Genomic DNA, 27866 nt, shown 5'->3' with positions numbered 1-27866 from the left:
ACCGTCAGCCCGCCAGCGTCGTACCGTTGATGAGGTACGGGTGGTTGCAGCACTTGCGCAGCTCCATCATGGTGTTCATGAGGTTGGGCAGGTTGGCCTGGCCGCCCGACGCGCCCTTGGCCAGGAAGGAGAAGTTGCGCTCCAGGATGGCACGGTAGTACTTCTTCTGGATGTTGGTGAGCTCCACCTCGACGATCGTCTCCTCCTTGGGCGCCAGATTCTTCTCCACGTCCTCCTTGAGACGCCGCAGCATCATGGGCTTCAGGATGGCCTGCAGCTTCTGCACCTGTGGGGCCGGCGAGAGGGGAGGGGGGGGGCGCGGGTGGGGGGGGTCTGTGTCAACTCGGCGACGCGCCCCGGCGGGGGAAGGAGAGTCGGAGTCGCCGTGGCGACACCGACGGCAACGCCGGCACGGGAACTGAATCGGACGTTTTTTTGACAAAGAAGCGGGCACGGAGAGAGAAGCGTCGGAGGTGGGGTTAAACGAGGTCGGATGATGTTCAGCGAGGGGAGAGCTCGAGTACCAGTGACTGGTAGGTTACGTTTAGGGGTCACGTTATGATCAAGGGTAGGACCAGCCATTGATTCTCATGAAACCTCTGACCTTAACAAATATTTTATTTTTATTTCACCAGGTAAGGCCCACTCAACTTTACAGCCCTTTTTCAGAAGTGACTTGGCCACAAATGATAGCTCAACGAAGTGGTTTATCACGTGGAAATGTATAGCAGACAAACACTCTAAACGTGTGATGTTGATTCTAAATGTGGAGGGGAAAACCCAGACGACCCAGAGAAAAATCCACGTGACCACGGGGAGAGAGAGAGACACCTGAAACTCCAAATATACAGCAGCATGCGTCAGGGTCGGGATCGAACCCACAACCTCCTTCATACCAGGCGACAAAGCTAACGTCGCCACCGCAGCACCCCACCAGCGACTCATACGCGTTGGTTATGAGTAATGGTAAGGGAGGAACATGTACGAGTAGCTGATTGGCGAATTGGTTCGGGTTAGGAGTTCGGAGTGGCCTGGTTCAGACGTAGGAGACATTTCGCTTCACACGCTGAGGGGGGGAGCGGAGCAAATCGTCGGGACGTCGTGCCTAACGACTCGCCCGTTGCTAGGCGAGGAGGGGGAGGGGGGGCGACGGCGCTTGCCTGCTCCTCCGTCTTGAGGTCGCCGTACTCTTCGAGGAACGCCGGCTCCGACGGGAAGCGCGCCGGCTCCAGGAAGTTGAGCAGGCTGAAGAGCTCCTCCACGGTGTTCTGCAGCGGCGTCCCCGTCAGCAGCACCTTGTGCTCCTGGATTCGTGCGCGCGCAAGGAAGGTTTGACCGGGAAGTTAGACGAGACGCCAGAGAATGTTCCCGGTACTTCCGATTAGCACGCTCGGCCACGTGCGATGTGAAAGAGGTTCAACATACGTATACAGCACATGCACGAAATACGCCAACCAAAAACGCTGAGAGTGTTGTGCCGACTTTTGGTCGGTGTTGAATCTACAAAAAGGTCACCGATAAACCGGAAAAACCACGAAGGACATGGAATGTCTCCGTGAGAAAAGGAAATATCTCGCGCCCAGAGAGGAGCCGGTGCGGTTGCCATCACGGCGGGTGGTTTTCAACTGGCTCTTGCCGAACCAGAAGCTAATGGAGATCCCGCTGGCCTCACGAGACACCGGAACCTGGCTCGGGGCCAAGCAGGGCCAAGGGCGGGGGGGGGTGACGCGTTGATCTTGCGAGACCTCAGTGGGTAGGACAACGCGAGGACGTGGCGTCATCACGGCGTCTCGGCACCAGCGGCAGTGGAAATATAAACCGCAAGCCTCCCGAGCTGTGCCGGGCTGGCCCTGGCGTGGCTCGGTTGTATAGCGGAGAGGTACGACGAGTGAGACGGAGAGAGGGCCTCGGAGGGGCAGGGGTGGTGATCCCTGTGATGGTGGTGGTGGTGGTCCCTGGAGGATGGCCACCCACCAGGTTGAGCTGCTTGAGCCCCTCGAGGAGCTTGCAGTTGCGGTTCTTGAGGCGGTGCGCCTCGTCGATGATGACGCAGCGCCAGCTGATGTCGCGCAGCTCGGGGCAGTCGGTGAGGATCATCTCGAAGGTCGTGATGATGGCGTCGAACTTGTATGCGCAGGGGATCGCGCGGCCCTGCCCACGGAACGCACGTGCCGGTTAAGGTGCCGCGAGCGCGCCAGCGATTTGTGCAAAGCCCGGTCCCACGGGGGGTCACAGCAACCACATCCAGTAAACCTCTCGCTCATAATAGAGGTGTTTTGAGTTAGATCGCGTAAATATATAAATGTGTCGTTAAAACTCGCCACCACCCGACACAGCCAACTAGTAAGGGTTGTCACGTAAACAGAACGTGGCCAATTCGTCACGAGTACAGCACTAACCGGTGTGTTGGAGAGCAAAGCCACAACATTTAGCCTACGTGTTAAACCTCTCGCTGTTACTATGGATACTATTAGCACCTCCGATTGGCATGGTTGGCGACGGACGGTGCAAAAGAAGTTCAACGTACAAACATAGTCCAGTCTACCAGCAAAGTATAATCGGTGAGGAATGAATCCCCGGGTGGAACGATTCACCCGTGGTGCTCCCCCCCCCCCCCGCTTCGCCCACCCCGGACCCCGGTGATTCGATCAACTCCCGAGATTCCACGTCACGATTCCGTTTACGAATCGCTGGAGTTTTATTTTTATTTTGTTTAAACACATTGCGGCTAATGTAGTGACCACTACCGGCTGAAGGAGTCACGAGAACCGATGACATCCCGTGTATCGTGAACTTAATTATCAATTTGAATCTACAAAATAATTTTGACTCGAATTAAATCAACCCTTTGCCGGCACCACGAGCTCTGACCAACCCCAACCCACTCCGTGACGCCATCTTTCTTGTCGAGTTTTCGACGACGCATCTTGGGTGACGCGTGGGTACAAAGCCCAGGCGGCGGGAAATGCTCTCGTTGTTGGGCTCTAGAGCGCACCCTCAATGAGCTCCCTCTAGCGCAAGTCCAGTTGCATCGTGACCATCTGCCGTGAATTGCGATCGCGATACCCGGTGACGCGAGCTGCGCTGTATGGGGCTCACGTTGTGTAGTAAGTAAAGTAAAAAAAGAAATAGCTTCCTCGAGCGTAGGCCCTTCCACCAGCAGTGGTGCGAGCAAAAACAAATGACAGCGCTGCGCCTCTACACGTCATCCTGATCGCACCATCTCGCGTCGGGGGGACGCGCGACGAACACTGGGAGTGACGGCCGAGCGAGCGCGGGCGGGCAGGGGACTCACCTGCTCGTCGCGGTGGTGCATCTCGTACTGCTGGATGATTTGGCGACTCGCCAGGCTGCCGTGGTACACGATGGCGTTCAGGTCGGTCCACGTGCGGAACTCCCGCTCCCAGTTAGCGATGGTGGAGAGCGGCGCGATGATGAGGAACGGCCGACGGATGCCCACGTACACCATCTCCTGCAGGAAGGTGATCGACTGGATCGTCTTTCCCAGCCCCATCTCGTCCGCCAGGATGCAGTTTTGCCTGCGGGGGACACGGGACGTATGAACGGATGGACGGATAGATGGACAAATTGGACATATGCAGAGACAGACAGATGAAACGATGTACAGACACACAGACAGACGAAGGGACAGACGGACGAAGGGAAAGACGCATGGAAATTAAGCCAGGCAGACCGACAAACCGACGCAAAGATGGGGGCCAGACGGATGGACAGTCAGACAGATGAAACGAACAAACGGAAAAACACACATGGACAGAATGACGGAAAAACAGACGGACAGACAGACGGACGTCCACGGTGTTAATGACGCGAGCAGCAACAGCTCGTGGCGTCCCCGCCATCCCGTGGGGAGGAGAAAGGAGGAGGGGGGGGGGCACTCACTTTTGGTACCAGTTGAAGAGCAGCCAGTTGAGGCCCTCCAGCTGGTACTCGCGCAGCTGGTTGCCGTTCTTGTAGTCGCGCGAGCGCTCGAGCTTCACCCACTCGTTGGCCGGCGGCCGCTCCTGCACGGCGGTGGGCGTGGGGGGGGGGCACGGGAACGCATTGAGGGCTGAGCGGATCTAGCAGTGCAAACCCCCTCCCCCCCCACCCACTCACAACAGGTGGTATACCGGCAGTCCTCGCCTTACGAACAGGGTGACATTCCCAAGAGGTGATCGTAAGTCGGTTAGAATCTCTCAGAACTCAATGTTTGATTGCACTTACACGGGGCAGTGTTATAAAATGCGTTACGGTTCGTTTTATTATTTATACGATTTCTTATCTTTTTTTAAATGTATTAGTTTGTGTAATTTTTTTTTCTTTCTCCGATGCGTCACGTCTGTCATGGAGTGTGTTTTTTGTTGTTGATGAAACCAGAACTTAAGAGCTTCTTACCTCACAGGGTCCTTCAAAATAAATAAAAACTCAACTGTCAAGAGAGGGAAGCGTCGATAAACTCAGAAATAAGACTGCCTAATAAATAAATACTGCATAATAAAAATACATAAAATAAAGTGACATGAAAAAAATCAGGTTTATCACCTCGAGTCCTGACGCTGGCTTGCTCGTCGGAAAGGGCGTGGGGGGACTCATTACATCCCGCCAGGAGGATAATTCCGCCGAGCAAAATCGTTCCGCGGTTCGGTTCGCGAGTGCGAGCGAACGTCCGCAAGTCGGACGGTCAAAAATAGTCACACCTCATGGCGGTCCGTTCGTAAGGGCGGATGTTTGTAAGTGGGACGTGCGTGTCTCGGGGACTGCCGGTAGATACAGGTATGTGCGGCACAAATCACAAAGATCCCCCCCCCGGATGGCCTCAGACTGTTGAGGAAAGTGCTGTTATAGCGAGTAGCACCGGTGAAGGCTGGCATGGCACTGGAAGGGGGTGGGGGGGCCAGCACGACACCCGGCCACATTTTTCTCCCGAGTGGCGATGTTTACACACTGCACCAGGTCCTCATTTGAGGTCGAGTCGACCTAGGGGAGGCCCAGGACCAGTTCATATCATCGTCACTGGTGTTGGCCTTGAGCGGGATTCGAACTCGGATCGTTGGGTTTAGTGCGCAGCACGCTAACCGATGCGCCACCTCTCCCCACGTACATCACAAACACACATTCTCAAATACAAGTGCTCAGGTAATGCACACATGCAAACACAAAAGTACAAAGAAACAAAGATCCCCATATAGCCTCATTAAACAGAGGGTAATGTGGTTAGCGAGCACCTATTAAGGTTGGAACGGTAAACGAGAAGGTGACGATGCCAGTAGCATGCTCGACCCAGCTGTCTCTCCAGTGCAGACACGCACAAATGCTCGTAAGCATGCACATACACTCAAATGCATTTATGTGCACACAAGCACACACAACCGCACGCACAATGTATGCGTGCACACACACTTACGCACGCCCATGAATGAATAAATGAAGGCATGTGCGCACAGACGGACGCAATGGAAATGCACACATGCACCCGCGCACACACACGCACACATATATACATATGTGCGGGCGTGGGCAAAAACAAACATAGGCGAGTGCTTGGTAGTTCAAATCACAGACCACGGATCCGACCAGAATCAAACACCGCAGAGTGAGAACAATGCGCGCCACCCTGCCAGACCTCCACTCACTCACCACCCCCATCAACGCCCCTCCTCACCACCAGCCTCACCACCATCCTCACCCCAACACCGCCTCCCTACGGAGGTCCCCCAATTTCCACGTCTGCCAGACTTTCTTTCGCACGTGGAGTCCCGACGACGTCAATTACACACACACCACCCCCACTCTGGAGCATACCATTCTGGTGGTCACACACACACACACCACCCCCACTCTGGAGCATACCATTCTGGTGGTCACACACACACACACCACCCCCACTCTGGAGCGTACCATTCTGGTGGTCACACACACCACCCCCACTCTGGAGCGTACCATTCTGGTGGTCACACACACACACACACCACCCCCACTCTGGAGCATACCATTCTGGTGGTCACACACACACACCACCCCCACTCTGGAGCATACCATTCTGGTGGTCACACACACACACCACCCCCACTCTGGAGCATACCATTCTGGTGGTCACACACACACACCACCCCCACTCTGGAGCATACCATTCTGGTGGTCACACACACACCACCCCCACTCTGGAGCATACCATTCTGGTGGTCACACACACACACCACCCCCACTCTGGAGCATACCATTCTGGTGGTCACACACACACACACACACCACCCCCACTCTGGAGCACACCATTCTGGTGGTCACACACACACACCACCCCCACTCTGGAGCGTACCATTCTGGTGGTCACACACACACACCACCCCCACTCTGGAGCGTACCATTCTGGTGGTCACACACACACCACCCCCACTCTGGAGCATACCATTCTGGTGGTCTCACACACACACACACACCACCCCCACTCTGGAGCGTACCATTCTGGTGGTCACACACACACACACCACCCCCACTCTGGAGCGTACCATTCTGGTGGTGTCCAGTTTGCAGGTGCGTAGTTGCTCGAACTCAGTGATTTTGGTGGCGTCGACATCCTCCCGAAGCTCCCAGGTGCTCTCCTCGTACGGCAGGGAACACCACTTCACCAGGAAGTACGTCACCGGCTGCAGAAGCACACACACACGCGCGCATAAACACAACAATCCCCCGTGTAACCTTGAATAGACTTTTGGGGCAAGGCAATATCACATGCAAACAGAACCCCGTTCTGCCCTGTTACATATAATAAAGTTTTTCAATCATCGGCCAAACTGGCTTTCCACACCGATATTTTTTGTGTTTTGTGTGTAGTGTTGTTGTCCTTCCCCCGCACCTCCTATTAGCACGGTTAGCTACGTACAGTGTGAAAAGACGTTGTACATACACGCATACAACATTAAGCAGCAGCATTAGTTTAAGGAGGCAATTTCAAAATTTGCTTTGCCCTCCTCAGGTCTCATCGGCTGAACCAAGCTTGGGTTGCCACATGTTACTGGCATGACCACCTGCACTAAACTATATAACTAAAAAAAGGCAAGAGAGTGTACACAAGGTAGCAATGCGTCGTTTATCACGGAAGGATCGTCCGAGGTTGTGTAACGGTGTCTCCACGTGTTTAAATCATCGGCCTGTTGGGGCGACCTCTGTCTGCGAGCACATATTTAGGCCGCCGCAGTGCACGGGGTGGTGGGGCGGGGTTGGTTTGTGGCAAACACCGTGCCCAGCCACCTTTGTCTCTCTGGCAGCAATGTTTTTAAGAACCCCCGTGACCAGCATGGGGGAAGTATGGTCAAACGATTCCCGGTGACAATTGTTACCGTTCCACAAAAAATAAAACTGAACCACGGAGAAGATAAAAATTTTAATTGGCGCTCTGAGCGCGGAGTTACAAAGGCACAGGAACGCAGGGCGCCAAAACCACAGCGCCGGGGAGCAACGCCGAGCGGCACAACACGGCGCTGCGTTTGAGAAAACACCGCTAAACGGCGGCTAATTTAAATATTTAATAACAACGTTTAATAAATAACTGTGTGGGTCCCACTCACACGCGCACATGACAAAACACAATTTACGCGCGCGCATATGCGCGCACGTGGCAAGCGAACAGCTTCGCCGGGTTAATTAATTCGTTTCTCAACCGCCGTGCGCACCACCAACACCACCAACACCACCAACACTGCGAGCGCTCCGATCGCCCCGCGTGCTGCTCGTGCGGCTGCCAAGTGCTTCTGCCACTACCATCACCACGATAACTTAACCAACCCCACCGTTACTACCACGTTTAACGAACAGCCACCGTGACAACCTAACCACCACCACCGCGACAATACACCACCGGCATGGCCAGCACCACTCACCGGACCATCACGATCTCCACTGCCACCACTAACATTAACGCCGCCAACACGGTCACTGCTACCCACTGCCAAAGCACCATGACTGCTGACAACACCACTACCACACCACCATCGCCATTACTCCCATCGCCAACCCCACTCCAATTGCCCACACCACACTACCGCCACGACTATCATCACCAGAACCACTACCACCAGACAAAGATCCTCCATATAACCAGAAGATACTTTTGGGGCAGGTGCTGTTAGCGAGCTCCAATGAAGGCTGGCACGGCACACAAGGGGGTGGGTGGCCAACAACACGCCCGGCCGCCTTTGTCTCCCCAGTGGCGATGTTTACACACTGCGCCAGGTACTCATTTGAGGCTGAGTCGCCCAGAAACGGTTCAGATATTCGTCACTGGTGTTGGCCTTGAGAATCTAAATTAGGAAGCTGGGTTCGTAGCAGAGCGCTAACCGCTATACTACCGCTCCCACTATCATCATCCCAAACACAGCCACTTTCCAATTTCACCAAAATCGCCCTCGTACACAACCACTACCACAAACACCACCACTATTACCACGACCACCCACCAACATTGCCACCACCACAGCAGTCACAATGCCAACATCATCAAACACACCAATACCACCGTCACTAACGATACTACTCACTGCCCACACCAACTAATATTAGACTGTTGGGGCAACTGCTGTAAGCGAGCACCTACGAAGGCCAGCATGGCGCACGAGGGGGTGGGTAGTCGGCACTACCGGCCGCTTTTCTCTTCCCAGTGGCTGATGTTTTCACACTGTGCCAGGTACTGATTAAAGGTTGAATCGACCTAGGGGAGGACCAGGACCGGTTTGAATATTCACCACCGTGATTGGTTGTGAACGGGAACTGAACTTGGGTCGCTGGGTTCGTAGCGCAGTGCGCTAACCACTACGCAACCGCTCTCCCGATTACTAATACCACCACCACCGACCACCATCACCCAGCACAACAAACCCTGCCTCGCTGTGACCCCCCCTTTAAACCTTCGCAGGCACCCTCCTCCTCCCATCACTTCCCGCTGGGCTGACACCCCTCCCCTCCCCCACCTCCTCTCCCCCCCTGTTTACACCCCCCTCCCCCCCGGGAGCCCCTGCTGCCTGCTCTTGATTAAAAACCCTGTACGCGCCGCGCGTGCGCGAGCACCGTGTGTTTGGGCGACAGATGGCTTATTAATCAGCGAAGCGCGCTCCCAAAAAACCCCAAAGCAAGGGTCCTTAACCCGTGTCTGTACACGCGGTGCGGACGCGTGGACCGGCGCACAGGCGTCTAGCGGCACCGCGCCTCCACACGGTGCACAGAAACGGCGAGGAGCATTCTTCCGATAGACGGGAAGACAGTCGGGCATCTGTCTCTACGTGAGTCTAGGGCCCCTGTGTGAGCATGAGAGTCTATGGGTCTCTATGCGAGTCTATGGGCCCCTGTGTGAGCATGAGAGTCTATGGGTTTCGACGCGAGTCTATGGGCCATGTGTGAGCATGAGAGTCTATGGGTCTCGATGCGAGTCTATGGGCCCCTGTGTGAGCATGAGAGTCTATGGCTCTCGATGCGAGTCTATGGGCCCCTGTGTGTGCATGAGAGTCTATGGGTCTCTATGCGAGTCTATGGGCCCCTGTGTGAGCATGAGAGACTATGGGTCTCTATGCGAGTCTATGGGCCCCTGTGTGAGCATGAGAGACTATGGGTCCCTATGCGAGTCTATGGCCCCTGTGTGAGCATGAGAGACTATGGGTCTCTATGCGAGTCTATGGGCCCCTGTGTGAGCATGAGAGACTATGGGTCTCTATGCGAGTCTATGGGCCATGTGTGAGCATGAGAGTCTATGGGTCTCGATGCGAGTCTATGGCCCCTGTGTGAGCATGAGAGTCTATGGGTCTCGATGCGAGTCTATGGGCCCCTGTGTGAGCATGAGAGTCTATGGGTCTCGATGCGAGTCCATGGGCCCCTGTGTGAGCATGAGAGACTATGGGTCTCGATGCGAGTCTATGGCCCCTGTGTGAGCATGAGAGTCTATGGGTCTCGATGCGAGTCTATGGGCCCCTGTGTGAGCATGAGAGTCTATGGGTCTCGACGCGAGTCTATGGGCCCCTGTGTGAGCATGAGAGACTATGGGTCTCTATGCGAGTCTATGGCCCCTGTGTGAGCATGAGAGTCTTGGACAGGGGCAGGGAGCCAACAGCACGGACTGCAGGGTGGGGGGTACATTCCTGGGCCACGTGGTAGCAGAGGAGCGAGCGACCTCCCTCTGATGAAACAGAAGAATAGGTGCGTTACCCTTTCTGGCAATAACACACAAGGCTTTAAGATGTTCAAACACCAAATAGAAACCTTTTGTGCAAGGAATCAAGTATGTATTAACCACACATACTTGTGGCAAAACATGCCAACAAACATGCTCTGATAATGTACGATGCATCGTCTTTGTAACTGATTGGCCTACACCAGAAACAGCCTTCTTTATGGCCTAGTCTCACCAGTGTTAGATCAGAGAGCGCCAAAAGGCAAGCAGCACAAAGGCAATAGAAGTAACAGAACACTTACAGCTCGGGCCAAGCAGTTATATCTGTGGGACACTTTTTTGCCAGGTCCAAAATGATGAAAAATAAGAACGGGCACTCCCAATACCAATTCCCGCTACCCACTCCGACCACACCCGGGCACTTGCAGGCAAGCCCTCCCTCTGCCCCCAAGCACGCGGCGGCCTCAAAGCCGGCTTAGAGCTTCCGAGGTCCGACGGGGTGATGACTCGGTCAAGGCCTGAAGTTGCAGGCGAGTCGTTGTGACCGCACAGCAGGGCACGTGCACGGCACGCTCGGCTTTGGTGTTTTGGAGATGATCTGCACGTGTGGCTGTGCTTACTCTTAACGTCACAAACTCTATGCAGCATACAGAAGTGCGATTATAAACTTATTTTCTTATCTTTATTTATATTTATGGAGAACTCCTCTGCTCAAAGCGCTCTCTATAGCGTAGTTTAAAAGCTGCCACAATAGCCGAGTGGTTTAGATGGCAAGGGGCAAGTAAAAGGGTCGAGGAATGAGTGACCGTAATAGAGGGCACGTGGGGGTCACGTAAGGCGACGGGGAGGGACAGGACGGAGTGGTGGGACGAGGAGAGGGAAGAGGAAGAGAATAGGCGATGGAGAAGAGGTGGGGAGGCTTTGAGAGAGGAACAGATGGAGGTAAAAGAGGGGGAATGCTCAATCAATGTACAGGGGAAGTTGATTCCAGTGGTTGAGTGCAAGGAAGGAGAAACCCACTAAAAACAGCTGACACCACTTGGTGTCCCGTCTACCCCACGCGATGTCTTCCTACCACACAAGGTACCCCCCCCCCACCTACCCCACCAGGTCCCCCTACCCAACCAGGTAACCGCCCCCCTCCCCTACCACTACGTAGGTCCATCTCCCCCCAACCACCCAGTGTCCCCACCTACCCCACCCCCCGGTGTCTCCACCCCCAACAGGTGCCCCCCCCCCCGCCACCAGGCGTCCATGCCACACCACCACGAACACCACCAGGCGTCCGCACATCCTCCGCGCTCACCTCCCCGCTGTCCTTGTCGGTGCAGTGGGACACCTCGAGGATCCTGTCCACCTCCACGTAGTCGGGGTTGAACGGCTCGTCGTCCATCTGGCGCGCGCATACGCACACACGCACGCACACACGCATGCACACACGCATGCACACGCGCATGCACACGCACCGGGGGGTGGGGTACGGATGTTAGGGATGACGTCGGCAAGGTGACGACAACAAGCGGGTGGACAACAGGGGGTTGACGGCAAAGGGACGACAGCGCCGAGAGGGTGGGGATAGCGATGGCACCGTGGCGATTGGGGTGCGGCGTGCGGCACGCGGGGCGTTACCGGCAGCGCCGGCGCGGTGGGGGGAGGGGTGGCGGTCGGGGGGGTCGCAGCGGGACCGATACTCGCCGCACCAGAGTGGTGCGGTCCCGAGTGGGGGCGACCGCCAGGCGTGGGAGTTTGGCGGCGAGAGGGGAAATCATCGGATTCCTGCAGTATAAATAATGCATATTCTGATTCTGAATGTTCAGCTCGTTGGAGGGAGCGGCTCAATACCACGGGTTTTGTGCAGAGCGCAGCTGCCCCGGTTGTTTAACTAATCGGACACTTGACCGTTTATCGGTTCGCTCTCCGGCTACGTACGGTGCGAGATAAGTTCAACATACATACAATTTAACAACACGTGAGCTTTCGCGACAAATATTATTCATGACGGTTGTTTGGGTTAGATCACGTAAATATGAATGTGTCGTTAAACCCGCCACCACCTGACACAGCCAATTAGTAAACAAAACGTGCAAAATACTCCTTCAGCACACCGGTGTGTTGGAGAGTAAACCCACTATAAGATTTACAATTTGATTACCGTGATGTTTCGCTGGCAATTTAAACATCCAGCCTCATCAGGCGATTTTCGGTGGCGGGTTAAGGACGCATATGTTTATGCCATCTAACCCAAGACAAAAACCTTGATTATGAACACCTACATATGGTGTGACAAGAGGGACACGTAGCCTGAAAGCGCGCTCTGACCAACCACTTGCGGTTTCTGGACCAACCTTAACAACATCCACAGCAGCCACCTGTGTGCCTGTATCGTGAGCCAAGTATTATCGGCAGGACGTCCCGAAGTTTCGCTCCACGGGCTTGAGAAGCCGCGGGGGGGGGGGGCACGTGGAGCGAAAACGACGATTGCCAAACGACGCACGGTACAAACGCGGAAACATGCCGGGGGAGCTGCACGAGAATCCACATTAATGTTTGTACCATTACAGCCCTACCGGCTACCATTACGCCCGGTTATTAAATCGGTAACAGATGCCGTACAACCGCCCCTCTTAAGACTCACGCTTCACTCATCCTCGCCCGGCCACGGAGACCGGGAGGGGAGGTGGGGCTCGCCGCCACGGAGAGGAATTAATGCCACGGGACCTCGGTTGCGATTGCTTCCTCTACCCCGTGATTCGTGTTCACTCGCGCCCAGCGCCTGGATGGAGTCGCTCAGACTTTTTTTACGCCAAACAACCCCACTTCCCGTAGTTGTTGTGGGCATCATCGACGGATCGCGACTCTCTCCAGCCCACGCAACTCGACGCACGCTCACTTCCCCAACTGGGTTGCTACGAGCACTCGCAACCGGAACGCCCCTCTCCATCACGCAAGCCAAGCAGGTTTGTGCCTGGACAGCCCTTCCAAGGACAACCTGCCACGCCTGTGGTTGCGGTCTGCCCGGCTGTGGCTACACGACGTGCAAAAATGTTGTCGTGCTGCACGTCTATGCTCCCCAGCCTCGCAAACCCACAATGGGCGGCGTGGCGAAGTACAGACAAACAACCGCCACGGATCAGCAATTCTATCGTCAAATCTGCACACCGGAATTCTCCAGCCAGTCGCCCAGGCGAACCGCTGGGGCAGACGACGCGGACAGCCGTCACAGCTCCAATGGGCTCCTCTCAACGCAAGTGCAGCCACCTCAACTCGGCAGCGCCGGTTGCAGGATTACCGGGAGGGGGGGGGGGGAGCTCCAATCGGAACGGCGTGACAGACAGGCGGGCGAAGCCGGACTCCCCACACCCCCCGCCCACGCCACCAAAAAGGGCTGTCGACTCGAGCGCCAGCGCACGCTCCCTCGTTCCGCCGAGTTCATCGAGTGTGCCGGATGACCGCGGTGGGTCCGGCGCCCCCGGAGGCCGGGGGAGCGCCCCGTGCCGGGATTGAGAATGCCGAGACTCTCTCTCGCCCTCTCGCCGGCTCTCGTGCGCCGCAAACCGCTCCCCTGCCGCCCGGCGCCGTCGCCTCCGCGCGGCGATTACAGCGCCGGGGCCGCAGAGAGCCAATTAACGGCGCCCGGGCACCTGATCGGCCTACTAATGAGGCAGGTCCGCCCGCTCCCACGCATCGACGCCATTAGGAAGCAATTAGCAGTCGCGCGCGCGCACGCACGCCGCGTCAAAGCGGGCCTCCGGGGGTTAACAGCTTGGCCCCTGGCGCGAGCAAGCCGCCACCCGCGTCGGCGTCGCCAGCGCCGGGACGGCAACTATTGAAACCGTCACCGCGGGGTCGCGCCGGAGGCCGCTGGACGTCCCCGACGCGGCCGTGTGTGCGGGCGGTTAAAGCTCCTCAACGCGTCGCTGGCGCGCGTCGCTGGCGCACGTGCGATCCGCGCCAGATTTCGCCAAGAATGGCCCCCGGGGGAGGAAGGAGTTAAACCGCTTAAGATTAGTGGGCAGCCTGTCCTACAGACGGGGTGCAGTGACGGCTCGCACGGGACGTGTCCTCACTCACCTCAACCCCCCGCTCAAGACATTCACCGACACTCGCGTCTCTTCATCGGTCAACGTCCCAATTCGCTGCCCTAGGAACTCCTGACACCCGAGTTAGATTCCCCACCATTAACATGGGTGGAGGATACCTGAACCCATCCTGGGCTTTCCACCTAATGTTGACTCGGCTTAAAATGCATAGCTGGTGTGATGAGTACACGGCGCAGCGTGTCAACATCGCCACGAGGGAGACAAAGGAGGCCGAGTGTGGCGCTGAAAACACCGTCGCCTCGTTGCGCCGCCGTGCCGGCCTACATAGTCTAACAGCACCGACCCCCCCAACAGCTTGTGGCACGCTACATGGGGGGGGGACCTTTGCCTGCACACTTGTAGCAATCCCAGAGGCGTCGCGCACACGCACACACGCGAGGTTTTGTCCGACTCCTCAGAGCTCCGTGCCAGGTCACACAGCAGCGGACGGCAGGGCGCTTACAACCGAGCGGTTGGCAACGACGCGGGCCATTCAATTATCACTCCCAACAAAATTAAATTAATTAAAATTAAGACGAAAATTTGCATGCAGATTCCAGACACTTGTAATGAAATTTCCTGATGTCATCAATCCAATTACCGCCATCATTAATGCCCGATTAAATTCCAATCTCGGTCACCGCTGGGGTGCGCCGCATGAATTCGTAAAAACTGTGTGGGGGGGGGCGGGGGCGAGGGGGGCACCCCCCCCCTTCTCCCCCCTCTCCCTGCCACTTACACCCCCCCCCCCCCCCCGGGAAACCTGGTGTGCGAGTTTGAAGCAGCAGAGGCAGAATCTCAAGCCCAGGCTGCACTGCACAGTGAACTCCACCGAGACAATATTAATGATCACGATACCGCGTTGGCAGCAGTGGCATGTCGAACTTCTTTCACACCGTACGTAGCCAACCGTCCGAATCGGAGGTGCGGGATTTTTATTTTACCAGGTAAGGCCCACTGAGCTATATGGCTTTTTCAGAAGCGACCTGGCCCCTGGTCACAAGTGATAGCTCAACGAAGTGGCTTCTCATGTGGAAATCTATAGCAGCCAAGATTCTAAATGTGGAGGGAAAAACCAGAGGGCCCCAAGAAAAATCCATGCGACCACAGGGAGACATGTAAACTCCAAATGTACAAGTGACAGGGTCTGGATCTCCTGTATACCAGGCGAGGCAGTTAACAACATTTCGCCACCGTGGCACCCTCATATATTGTGTTTATATTTTATGTAAATAGACAGATATGGGAGGACACGGTCCGATTATTTACGTATCGCATCCGCTTAGTCAACGAGCCATTTGCCCAATAAGGTTACCTATTATTTATACAAATTCATATTTACACACACACACACAGGCCTATCTGACGAGATGCGCACGCAGAGTGGGGAGAGTGGGCCAGCGCAGGCCGACAGGAACGCGTGCGCCCAGCGCGCTCTTCGGCGGAGAAGATCAGAGGGCCTCCCACCTCGAAAAGCTCACTTGTATTTTTGCGCGACCGCGTCAGATCCCCTTTTCTGTTCACACGTTCATACCACCCACCCCCATATTTCCGTGGAATATTTCTGTAAACCTAACTTTGTAATTGTGATAGACAATCGCGGTCGGGACGGAATCCGCCCGAGCTGATTCGCACCGCAGGGCATCTGTTATTTAAACGCCGATTAGTGTTTGCGCAGTATTGTTTATTTCTTGCGTGGGCGGACGACGTGCTTGTTTTTCCTTCGATTTCCATTTTGCGTAATTGCGGTTTACTTTTGTTTGTTTTGCTTTTGTTATTTTGCCGATCCTAGTTACTCATCGAAATTAATCTCTTCGAGCTTCTCGAATTCTTACCTAGTTAAACTCAAATAAACTTAATTGTCTTCATCAATAGTATAGATATGCAGATATTATTTCACACCGTACATAGCCAACCGGGGTAAGGACAACAAACGAGCACACCAAAAGCATTTCTAAAGAAATTAGTTGTCAATCCAGATGATTTAAATGTGTGAAGCTCCAGTAGCTTCATAACATCAGAGGAGCATCTGAAAGCGTCTTTGTTCCATGGTCAGCCAGAAGCCGCTGCGAGGATGCCCGAAGTGTGCGGCCACTTGACAAAGCCAATCGAATCAAGTGTGCAGAATCAAAACCTTTTGGGGGACTAGAGGAATCTGATGAGCTATGAAGCTCTTTTAAAACAGATTTCCATGGGGGGGGCAGGGGTCAGCAAGTTGACATTGGTTCTACGTCCACCGTATCGCGCACTGCGGGAATTGGAACACATTGAGGTTTTTTTTGTTTGGTTTTTAAACTGATTTCGGGGGGAAAAAATGCCTCTTCTTGTCATTTTGGTTGCCAAGCCCTGCAATAAAGGTTTGGGGGTTGGGGGGGTGTCCACCGGGCCTCCCCACCTCGGCAAAGAAGTTGTTGAGCAGCGCCTGCTTGGCCTTGTAGCGCTTGATCTTCTGGTGGACACGCTTGTCCCGCTCCAGGTGCGGCACGGTGGCCCACTCGCAGTGCAGGTACGAGCTGGGAAACAGGGCGGGGGGGAGGGGGAGAGGGGGGAGATTAGGGGAGGGGGGGGAGCACCACATCACTCTCTCTGGCCACTTTCATTCATCGTTTTGCACCGTGGGCTCGAAGTGCTGAGCTCTGCACGGCGGTTCACGCGCGTCGGCCCGCTGCTGCTGCTGCCACTGCCACGACTATTACTACTACTGCTGCTACTGCTGCTGCCATTGCTGCCACTGCCGAGAACAAGCCTGAAGCACCGCTCTTGTCATGTGTCTGACACCAAAACCGCATCTGTTTTTTTAGCCATTAGAGGGCTACGGTCCCAGCTAACAACTCACTGCCCGGCGACTCCACAAATAGGTCACGACCAGTGGTTGTGATATAAGTCAAGGATCGGTTACTTTCTTTCGTCTTCAGTCTCATTGATAAGTTTGTGCGGTTGCCCTGCCTCGTTTTTCTCCCGCTGGATGAAAGTAGCATTAGCGTACCATTAGCGTGTTCATGTCCCACTCTGCTTCCTGTTGTTGGGACGGTAACATGTCCTCAACTCTTTACAAAATTGGTAGTTCGAAATGACAAAACGGCCACACATCCAGTCCTGCCGAGCTGGTGGCCTGGATAAGGCCGCACGCACGTAAGCAACCTCTGCGTGTGCAATTGTAGATGTTGACGTGAACACCATCACACTGACGCAGCCTCCAACCACCCCCCACCCGGGTCGTATTATTATTATTGACACCCCGCCCCTCCCATTCGGATTTGGAAATTTTGACCGCGAGGTTCCTAATCCGTGGAAGTGCCCTCAGTTGTTCCACGAGACACCCACGCCCCCCCCCACCCAGGGTCCTATCCTCCCATCGGCAGAGGCCCAGACAAAGAGAGACTCTCGCGCGTTGATAAAATCGTGGGCGATAAGTAACACGACAGCGCTGCCCAGTTGTGTACTTACTAGTTCTTGTACTTGACGTAGAATTCCTCAACATCGACGGAACCCTCGCCGGAAGGCAGCTGGCGGAACACGCATGCGAGTGTGTAAACACAACAAACAACAACCGTCATTCGCCATTAGGTGGCGGTGATATCACCACGGCGCTTGTGCCAGGCCACGTGCACGTTAAGGCCATGTGAAGTGTCGTACGCCCGCTGGCAGGAGGTCACGGGACAGAACCAGCAGGTGCCATGGGTAGACTGAGATGACTGGCCGATGCACCACCTGTGCACCCTACTATACCAACTTGCTGTGTTTTAGCCACCCGGCACTCTGCTCATTGTGTGCACAAAGATCCACCCCCACCCCCGTATAGCCTTTGATAGGCTGTTGGGGCAATTGCCGCTAACGAGTAGCACCTGTAAAGGCCGGCACGACACATTAGAGGGTGGGTGGTCAGTGGGTTTGTAACCGCCACGTGAACACACAGGCGGACACACACAGGCAGTAAAAATCAGATCGTCCCCACAGTGACACGGACCGGATGGTCACAGACAAAGCCCCTGACACACAAGGCTGCAGTAGGCAACAAAGGCGATACTGTACTGATGATTTCTTACAGCGATTAAACTGATTCTCAGGCGTCTAAATTGTCCTGCTGTTTCTGCCGTCTAAAATAATGAAGACATTGACTTTTGACTTTCGATGACCTAAATCAAGGATGGCTGTGGCGCATTACACGCCTGGGGTGGTGACGTCACGTGACATGCAAGGCATGGTGAGAGTCCCAATCCTACCGTCACAATCGAAGAGATTCATCGCATGATTATAGCCTCCTTCCCACCACCTAAAAAGAACCCAAGCACTTTGTACACATCCCATCAGCGACACGGCCTTGTGGGAGTACGTAATATTAGTGCCGTCTAGAAATTGGGTTGTGTGAAATAAATAAAGTTTCAAGATAATTTCAACGAGTGTCAAAACTCAAGAGACCAGGATAGGAGTCTCGTGACCTGAGTGAACGAGTGAGCGAGCGAGCAGTTTGGGTGGGAGGATGGTTAAGCGAGTGATTGAATGAGTGAATGAGCGAGTGAATGAGCGAGTGATTTGGGTGGATGTTTCATGTGAGTGGGCTCAAGTTTGCACTTTTATTCTGCGTGCCCAGTGCGAGAACTCGTGAAAGACCAGGAGAGGAGTCTCACATTCGCAAGAGTGACCCCTAGGCTGTCACAAAAATGACAAAAAGCCCAACAAACAAAAACCAAGTACCCTCCGTTCTCCTATAGCGCCGCGTGTTTACATAACGCGAATTAGATATAATGCCATCGTGTGAACGGAACTACGTCACACAAATAGGAATACGCGGTTGTGCGGCTGCCTCGGCAAAGGATCACACAAAGGCGGCATGCTGCTGAATGCTTCTTAGATGCTACCCACACGCCTCAGTCTTTGTTCGGCCTGCGTATGCATCTCGCGTGTTATCGCAGACTGTCGCTTTAACCTATATTATATATTATGAATTATAACGCGATATTTCCATAACGCGGTGTTCTTTAGGAACGAAACAACTACCGCCGCGTTATAGGAGAGCAGACCGCACAGCCATAAAGCAAAGCAATCGCCAAACGTGGACAGACGAGAGTAACGTCACACTCAAAAACCGCACGTTTAACCCACAAGTCACACGGGGTGGGGCTGGGTCGCACAATCGGCTCCGATAACCCGACTGCAGCAGGCGCAGGCGAACAAGCAACAGGTTGCCCCTGCGAGTGTGCCGAACAATCTCCTGCCGTGTTCGGGCAACGAGTAAAAAAAAAAAACAGCCTCCCACCTCGTTCCGGGTCGTCCTTATCGCCAGGATCTTGTCGACGACCGCCGCCTCCTCCTCGCCCAGGTGTTCCTGCGTACGAGCAAAGACACACGCGAGCGGCTCCTTCACTGCCACACACGACACACGTGACACACACGTGTAGTGTAATAGCGCTGACTGGTGGACAGCAGCGGCAGCTGTGCTGGACAGACGGCGCACACGCCGGTGAGGGCATGCACGGGGTGTCGGCAGAGTAGAGGAACTGGGGTAAGCGTCACGGAGGACGCCGTCTGGAGGCCCCTGGAACCTGCTAGTAGGTTCGAGAAGGGGGCGTGGTCAGGGCGGAGCCAGGCCGCGCCGGGAGCATAAAAGGAGCCGAGAGCGAGGGGCTCGGGGCTGTCGGTTCTGGGAATGGACTCGTCTCGTCGTCGCTGTCGTCTCGTCGCCGTCGTCACTAAACGTCTCCGCTCGACATTGCGCTCCGTAGGAGAGGAGTTGGCCATCTCAGTCGGCGCTGTCAGTGTTAGACGGCTGGTGTTGTGTACAGGCTGGGCTAAGTTACTGTGGAGATCGTGTGGACGAGACCGTGAAAGTTATTCATGAAGAAGGTGCCTCCTAGAAACTCTGTCTCTGAATCGTTGACACTACATACGCGAGCAGCTCCTTCACTGCCCCGCGACAACGGTGAACAGCTGCCGCCGGGGGCAGTCCCTTAGACCAAATACTGCACTCGGAGACATTTGTTACATTATGGGCCTGATATAAATGCGAGCTGTTTTAGTTGTCCAATTGATAACCATAATGAGAGTAACGCTATTTAGACCCGCGATGATAAGTTGATTAGGTCAGCACCACACTGTAAACGGAGGAGGGTGACACTCAGCACCGCCACCTCCTGGCCACACCTCACCACAGCCCCGCGCCTACAACACCTGGCAAGCCCTGGGCGGTGGTGGTGGTGGTGGCGATGGGCCCACTCATCCAGGTTCGCGCCACTGCACAGCTTCCGACATCCGCCGAGATCGGGCTCGGTTGAGCGGCGATTTGATTGTACACGGAAATGTTCCGACATTAATAAGGGTAATTAATTAATGAGAGCAATTAAGGCGAGATGGCAGAGGCAGGGTGCTGCGCTCACGAGTCATTAGCCGAGCCTTGAACGATGAGAAGTCTGAGCGCAGCTCAGCCCAGATGGATGATTTCCACTTGTCCTTGCAGTCACTCCCGCAGGTCTCCCCCCCTTGCCAGTATATACTAATATCTCAATACGCTCTGACCTGGTTATCAGGGTAACCGATTTATTAAAGGAGAGCAATGCTATCTTTTTTTACTTGTCACATAAAGGTCTCCTGCCATACAATGAACCCGGGGTCGGGCAAAAACATCAAGTGTAAAATATTACGACAAACCACATCATTTTGATCACACACGGCAGCATCGCCTCCCCATACCGCGAACCAAACTTGGAAGGACCCTCCTGAAAACGATTCTGAAGGCTCGTCGAGGCTTTTGTAATTGAAAACTGAAGTATTTTTTTTATTTTACCGGGTAAGGCCCACACTGAGCTACGCGGCTCGTTTTCAGAAGCAATCCTGGCCATCACAAATGACAGCCCAACGAAGCGGCTTATCATCATCATCACGTGGAAATTCACAGCAGCCAAATAACTCTGAACACGTGACATCGATTCTGAAAGTGGAGGGGAAAAACCGGAGGGCCCGGAGAAAAATCCACGCGAACATGGGGAAAGAGAGAGAGACACCGCAAACTCAAAATATACAGCAACAGCAGGCATCGTCAGGGGTCGGGCGCCGTATCTTGCAGAACGACGTTCCGACGCCGCAGGGTACCCGCGGTTTGTTTATTTTCAGCGAGCAACACACGAGAGCTCCCTGCACGCCCGCTTGCGCTGCCGCGCGCTGCCGGCACGTGGAGCGCAAACGGTGGTGGGACGTCGCGGACGGGCAACGATTGGCGGAAGCGAGACGCGAAAGGCGCGTCCCAGAGCCGCGCTGAACAACCGCAAAATATAACTTAAAGAAGATGGTAAGGGACGAGAGCAAAAAAAAACGTGCAAATGGAAACAGGAAAGAAAAAAAACCCACAAGAAACGAAAGAAATGAGACGAAAAAAAACACAAGAGGAACAAGGATGGATTCTCAAGCGGCGTCGTGACATTTCATCACCGCCGCGCACGCCACATGCCTTACGCACGCACTCACGCGCGCACGTACATGCGTGCGTGCGGTGTGCACGTGCAACTCCAGCTGTTGTAAAAGCACTGCTTGGTGAGGAGGGGGGGATTGGTGGGGGAACTGAACCTAGGGGCGGGCAGCGTGCGGCGCATGTAGCATGGAACCCGGCCACTCGCAGCCCACGGAGGAGCGAGTTTGTCACGGGTCTATCGACCACCACAAGCCAGGCATGAATCGTCATCACCTACCCCCCCCCACCTCGCCACCCCACGTGCCCGAAGCCCGCTCTCCCCTCCTCCTCCTATCCCCCGCAGCCTGCTCCCCCCCTCCCCGTGGCCGCTGCACGCCATCGCTCACCCGCCCCACCGCCTCCAATCCCGGGTGGCCTCCGCGCTTCCCTCCCCCACCACCCCCGCATCCCCCCCACCCCACATCCCTCCAGGCTCGGCGCACAGCCGTCACCCCCGCCACATTCTAACGCACGCGGAAGGCGGCGGTCGATACCGTTAGTGCCGCAGGGCAGGAGGCATCATCATCATCGTTATCATCGTCATCAGACTCATCAGCGAGGATCGCCCGCCCGCTCACTCGCACGCAGGCCCCACCCCTAGAGGCTCAACGCGCCGTTCGTCCGTATAATCCATGCCGCGACCTTTACCTTCCCTTTCTTCGCCGCAGATGTCACGATGCGCCGGGACTATTTGCCGACCGTCATGCATCCCCCCCCCCGGCCCCCGTTAGCTACCGCCGTTAACATTTCCCTTTCTCCTCTCTCTCCGTCTTTTATCTCCCCCCCACCCTTCACGCAACAGCTGGGCTGAGCGAGACGGAGGAGGCAGCAGCTTTAAATAAAAACGGAGGGAACTACGACCTGGGGGTGGGGGGGGGTGGGAAACAAAAAAAAGAGACAAAGTGGGCAGCGAAGAGGAGAGAAGAGAGAGGGGGAGAGGAAGGAGGGCGCAGCGGAAAGGCCGATAGCTCCGAGTCGAACTTTCGGGTCAATCGAACGGAAGGAGATTTAGACACCGCGCTGCTGCCGCGGCGGCAACGGCCGGTGATGAACGACCGCGGAGCACGGAGTCCGCCAGCGCTCGCCGCCGGCGCCGGCATGGTGGCTCACCGCGCCGTGCTGGGCCGAGCGGCCCACCGGGCTGGCGCCGGTCCCCGTCACGTCCACCTCCTCGTCGTCGTCGCCATCGTCGTCGTCGGTTAGCTTCATCTCCAGGTCCTCAGTGTAGCGCTTGCGCTTCACGTGCCGGTTCGAGCGCCGCTTCTACGGGAAGGGAAGCAGAGAGGAGAGGGAGGAGAGAGAGGAGGGAGGGAAGGAAGGACGGAGGCAAAGGAGGGAGGGGAGAAGGGAGGGAGGGGAGAAGGGAGGGAGGGGAGAAGGGAGGGAGAGGAGAAGGGAGGGAGGGACGGAGGGATGCCCACCGCTGCTGTTAGAGAGAGGAGTTTGTGGGAGCCCTGACGCCGTCACTCGGTGGAGGGAAGGGCCGAGCGCGCGTGTCCTTGTGCCCCCGTACGAGAATGTAATTCCGTAAAGAACTCTGCACGGCACGTGCAGAAGTTAACTTTTGCTCAACGCAAACTTTGGTCGATTCATCCACAACGCGGTTTGAGCGCGGCACAGATGCAACATCCCTCCGGCGGCTTTTCTGGGTCGTGCCCGCGGTGTCCGACGTTTGGTTCCTCGCGCCGGAGCCGAACCGTCGGGCATCGTGCCAATTACAACTCTAGTGGGTACGACCCAATAACGCACCGAGGATAGAGAGAGAGATGAGGCAGTGCTGCGAGCGAGTCGCACCTATGAAGGCCAGCATGGCCAGCACCACGCCCGACCGCCTTTGGCTACACAGTGGCGATGTTTACACACCACACCAGGTACTCGTTTGAGGCCGAGTCAGCCTAGGGGAGGACCAAGACCAGTTCTGATAATCGTCACCGATGTTGGCCGTGAGCAGAAATCAAACTCGGGTCAACCGCTGCACTACCGTTCCCCGCACACACGCACCTCGCATGCTCCCCAGTCACCGGCCTCTTATCATCGCACCGCCCCTCCTACGCGCCCTCCCTCCGCCAGCGATAAGCTTCAATAATTCCCGACGTGTCTGTCACATCTCATATCGTTCACCACGAATCACCGCTGTGATACCGGCGCCACCGCCTTGCCACCATCAGCTGGCCCCCGCTCGGCCCGGGTGCTTAGGTCTGAGAGGGGGTGAGCGTCGATTGTCGGGCAGGAGGTTCGGGGAGAAGAGAGAACCGCGATGTTCAAAACCTAACTAGCGGTTGAGGCCTTGCCCGAGAGACGGGCACCCATTAGGAAAACTGAAAATTACTTTTTATTTGACCAGGCAAGGCCCACTGAGCTCTATAGCTCTTTTTGAGAAGGGACTTGGCCACAAATGATAGCTCAACAAAGTGGTTGATCGTGTGGAAATTTATTGCAGCCAAATTATCTACGCGGAAAAGCCACAAGGAGTCCGAAGACGCTTGTTCAGGACGACCCTGCATTGGGACGTTTGGCCAACACCCGTCAGAGTGGACTACATGGGCGACCGCTTGAGCTGACGAGAATCGGACCACTCCAGATGAAGACTCGATTCGAGTTCCACAGGTCGTCGGCGGCGGCTGCGTCGCCTGGAAGAAGACCGAAATTTACAAAAGGCAACTCGAGGAGTAGAGGGAGAGACGGAGTAGGGGCGAGACGGTGAGAGGCGCGGCGGCGACGGGAGGAGAAGAGCGAGGAGGCGGCGAGGGGACGGGCCGGGTACCTCGATCAGGCTCTCCTCCTCGGGTGGAGAGGGAGGCGGCGTGCGCTCCATGTCCGAGTGGTCCGGCGAGAGCTCCCCCCCTTTCCTCTTCTTGCTCTTCTTCAGCGAGCCGGGCGACACCGGAGGTTTGCTGCCACGAGCACGCACGACACGCACAATGATCCCCCGTGTAGCCTTAACAAACCGTTGGGGCGAGCGCTGTTAAGCGAGTTGCACCTGTGAAGGCCGGCACGGCATACGAACGAGGGGGTGGGTGGCCAATACCACGGCCGGCCGACTGTCCCCTAGTGGTGATGTTTAACACACAGCATCAGTTACTCATTTTATGCCGAGTCGACCGAGGGGAGGGGGCCCAGGACCGGTTCAGATAATTGTCACCGGTGTTGGCCGTGAGCGGTAATCGAACTTGTGTCGCGAGGTTCATGGTGCAGCGCGCTAACCACTGCAATACCGCGCTCCCCACGCATATACACACGCACACCGAAACTAAGAGCGGCCAACTCGCGTCCAATCATCCGCTTCCGGATGAAGGCCTCCGACGGCACGTGGGCGGCTATTTGACTCGGCTTCGCCACGGCGGTCAGTGCGGGGGTGGATGATGGCGGGGACCAGAGGCGGTACAGAGTGTGCAGCAACAACGCTGGATTCCGATGCACTGCCCCCTCCGCTGGTGTTTGCACTTCGCGCCGTGTATCACTGCTTCAAACTCAATCGCTTGCTTTTTGTTCCTAGATCCTCTACGTCTCTACCACACGGCATCTCTAAAGAGAGAGTGCGTGGCAAATTGCAACACTGCCTAACGAGTCCTAGAATAACCACAACTGAGGAAGGGACGTTCCTACGCCCAAAGCGGTGACGCGCCACACGGTGCTACCCAGGCCCCAAGCAGGGCAGCACAGCGCCCACGTTCTCACCCCCCGGTGCCCCACCTGACCTCACCACACTACCCCCCCCACCTGACCTCACCACACTACCCCCCCACCTGACCTCACCACACTACCCCCCCACCTGACCTCACCACGACCCCCCCACCTGACCTCACCACGACCCCCCCACCTGACCTCACCACTACCCCCCCACCTGACCTCACCACGACCCCCCCACCTGACCTCACCACTACCCCCCCCCACCTGACCTCACCACACTACCCCCCCACCTGACCTCACCACGACCCCCCCACCTGACCTCACCACGACCCCCCCACCTGACCTCACCACGACCCCCCCACCTGACCTCACCACGACCCCCCCACCTGACCTCACCACGACCCCCCCACCTGACCTCACCACTACCCCCCCACCTGACCTCACCACGACCCCCCCACCTGACCTCACCACGACCCCCCCACCTGACCTCACCACACTACCCCCCCCACCTGACCTCACCACGACCCCCCCACCTGACCTCACCAGGACCCCCCCACCTGACCTCACCAGGACCCCCCCACCTGACCTCACCACTACCCCCCCACCTGACCTCACCACGACCCCCCCACCTGACCTCACCACTACCCCCCCCCACCTGACCTCAATACACTACCCCCCCACCTGACCTCACCACGACCCCCCCACCTGACCTCACCACGACCCCCCCACCTGACCTCACCACGACCCCCCCACCTGACCTCACCACTACCCCCCCACCTGACCTCACCACGACCCCCCCACCTGACCTCACCACGACCCCCCCACCTGACCTCACCACGACCCCCCCACCTGACCTCACCACTACCCCCCACCTGACCTCACCACGACCCCCCCACCTGACCTCACCACACTACCCCCCCCCACCTGACCTCACCACACTACCCCCTCATCTGACCTCACCACTACCCCCCACCCGACCTCACCACACTACCCCCCCCACCTGACCTCACCACTACTCCCTCCTGACCTCACCACTACCCCCACCTGACCTCACCACTACCCCCCACTACTCCCACCTGACCTCGCCAACAGCCCACCTGTTCTTCTTGCCGCCCTTCGCTTTGGACTGCGTCGTCGAGGTGGCCGGCTTGGGCTTCCTCTCCTTCTTCTCCTTGGGCTCCTTGGGTTTCTTCGGCTCCTTGGGCTCCTTGGGCTTCTTGGGCTCCTTGGGGGCCTTGGGCTCCTTGGGGGGGGCAGCGACGCCGGCCGCGGCCTTCTTCTTGGGCCTCTTGGCCTGCGGCGGCGCGGTGTCGAGGTCGCCGCCGGCGTCGGGCCCCGCCGGCTCCCCCGGCGGACGCCCGTCGTGCATCTCGGCCGGCGCCAGCACGCGGGGGATGTCGGTCTCCCCCCGCGCCCGCGCCTTCGCGATGGCCTCTGCGACGATGCGGCTGGCCTTGTCGCTCGCCTTCTCCTGCGACTGCTTCTTGCGGCCGGGGCCCTTGGCCTTGCCCGGGCCCCGGCCGCCCTTGGCCTTGCCCTGGCCCTGCCCGTTGGGGTCGGCATCGCCGCCGTCGTCCTGGGACGCGCGCTTGCGCTTGCCCTTGCGGCCGGGCTTCAGCGTGGTCGTGTCGGGTTGGGTGGCGACGGGCTCCTGGTGGCTCAGTGGGACCATCTGTAGGACCTGGGTGTGGGAGACCGAGAGAGAGAGATGGAGGAACGTGTGAGCGGGTGAACGCACGGGCATACCTGCACACGCAGATGGGCAGAGGCAGAGAAACGCACGTGAGCACACGCACACAGAAACACGCACACTCGCACATGGGCAGGCACAAGGACGAGCAGGACACACAGAAAACACAGATCTGCACATTAATGGATAGACACAGGCACAAACACGGATACACAGAGAAAGACACAAACACCACACACTTTGACACAGACACGGAGAGCCACAAGATGGGTAACCACCACCACCCGACGACGCGCGGGGCAACATGCCGCGACGGCCACCCCAGCGCACCGAGTTCACCACCCTCGCCCTGCGGCACAGGATCCACCTGCCCGAAAAAGACCACGCGCCACGGGATGTGCCGGTTTGCGCTTCACGGGAGGTGGAGGCGGGCGGGGGATGGGGAGCGGTGTGGTCGACGGGACAGCCGGTGCCGGCCATAGGCAAGTGCCGATTATATTCGTTCCGATTTTCATGTGGACGCACGCAACTCCGCCGTGCGTCCAGGACGCGGGCGGCGCGCTGCCACCCCACCCCCGCAGCCCCCGGCTTGACGTTGCCGTTTACGAGGGACGAGAGAGGAATCGCTCAGCCGGCAGTAAAAGCCGGGGAAGGAAAATCGTACAAATGCACAGATTCCATAACACCCTCTCCCTTCCTCCAGCACACGCTTATCCTCGGAAGTGTTTTAATTGGGATGTCAAATTCCGAGCAACACAACGAGATGAAGTCACAAGATTATGTCATCGGCATAAGAGACGCTCGCATGTAGTAACGTAGACTGCTGATGTCACACTGAATGACATCGTCACCTAGGCTCCACAGGCTTAT

The 27866-nt window shown here is 56.6% G+C and overlaps 1 protein-coding gene across 7 annotated transcripts in view; it reads right to left on the bottom strand.

The window, feature by feature from the left end:
• The window catches only part of LOC144949699 (chromodomain-helicase-DNA-binding protein 7-like), a 120830-nt gene that overhangs the window by 52032 nt on the left and 40932 nt on the right, over positions 1-27866 (bottom strand). For all 7 annotated transcript variants that reach the window (XR_013640297.1, XM_078879716.1, XM_078879720.1 and 4 more), the window contains 13 exons: positions 26404-26987; positions 24441-24570; positions 22787-22939; positions 19493-19561; positions 17683-17741; positions 16631-16748; positions 11463-11549; positions 6510-6647; positions 3904-4025; positions 3296-3539; positions 1975-2151; positions 1161-1304; positions 25-286 (listed from right to left, as the gene is read on the bottom strand). Coding sequence is in view for 6 of the 7 variants with exons in the window: in XM_078879716.1 (XP_078735842.1) it covers positions 25-286; positions 1161-1304; positions 1975-2151; positions 3296-3539; positions 3904-4025; positions 6510-6647; positions 11463-11549; positions 16631-16748; positions 17683-17741; positions 19493-19561; positions 22787-22939; positions 24441-24570; positions 26404-26987 (2287 nt within the window). In the remaining variant the exon portion in view is untranslated. The remainder of the gene's footprint in view (positions 1-24; positions 287-1160; positions 1305-1974; positions 2152-3295; positions 3540-3903; positions 4026-6509; positions 6648-11462; positions 11550-16630; positions 16749-17682; positions 17742-19492; positions 19562-22786; positions 22940-24440; positions 24571-26403; positions 26988-27866) is intronic.

Source organism: Lampetra fluviatilis, chromosome 54 (genome assembly GCF_964198595.1).
Source record: "Lampetra fluviatilis chromosome 54, kcLamFluv1.1, whole genome shotgun sequence".
Classification (NCBI taxonomy): Eukaryota; Metazoa; Chordata; class Hyperoartia; order Petromyzontiformes; family Petromyzontidae; genus Lampetra; species Lampetra fluviatilis.
The sequence above is the reverse complement of the archived record's forward strand: the minus strand, read 5'-3'. Positions and strand labels throughout refer to the sequence as shown.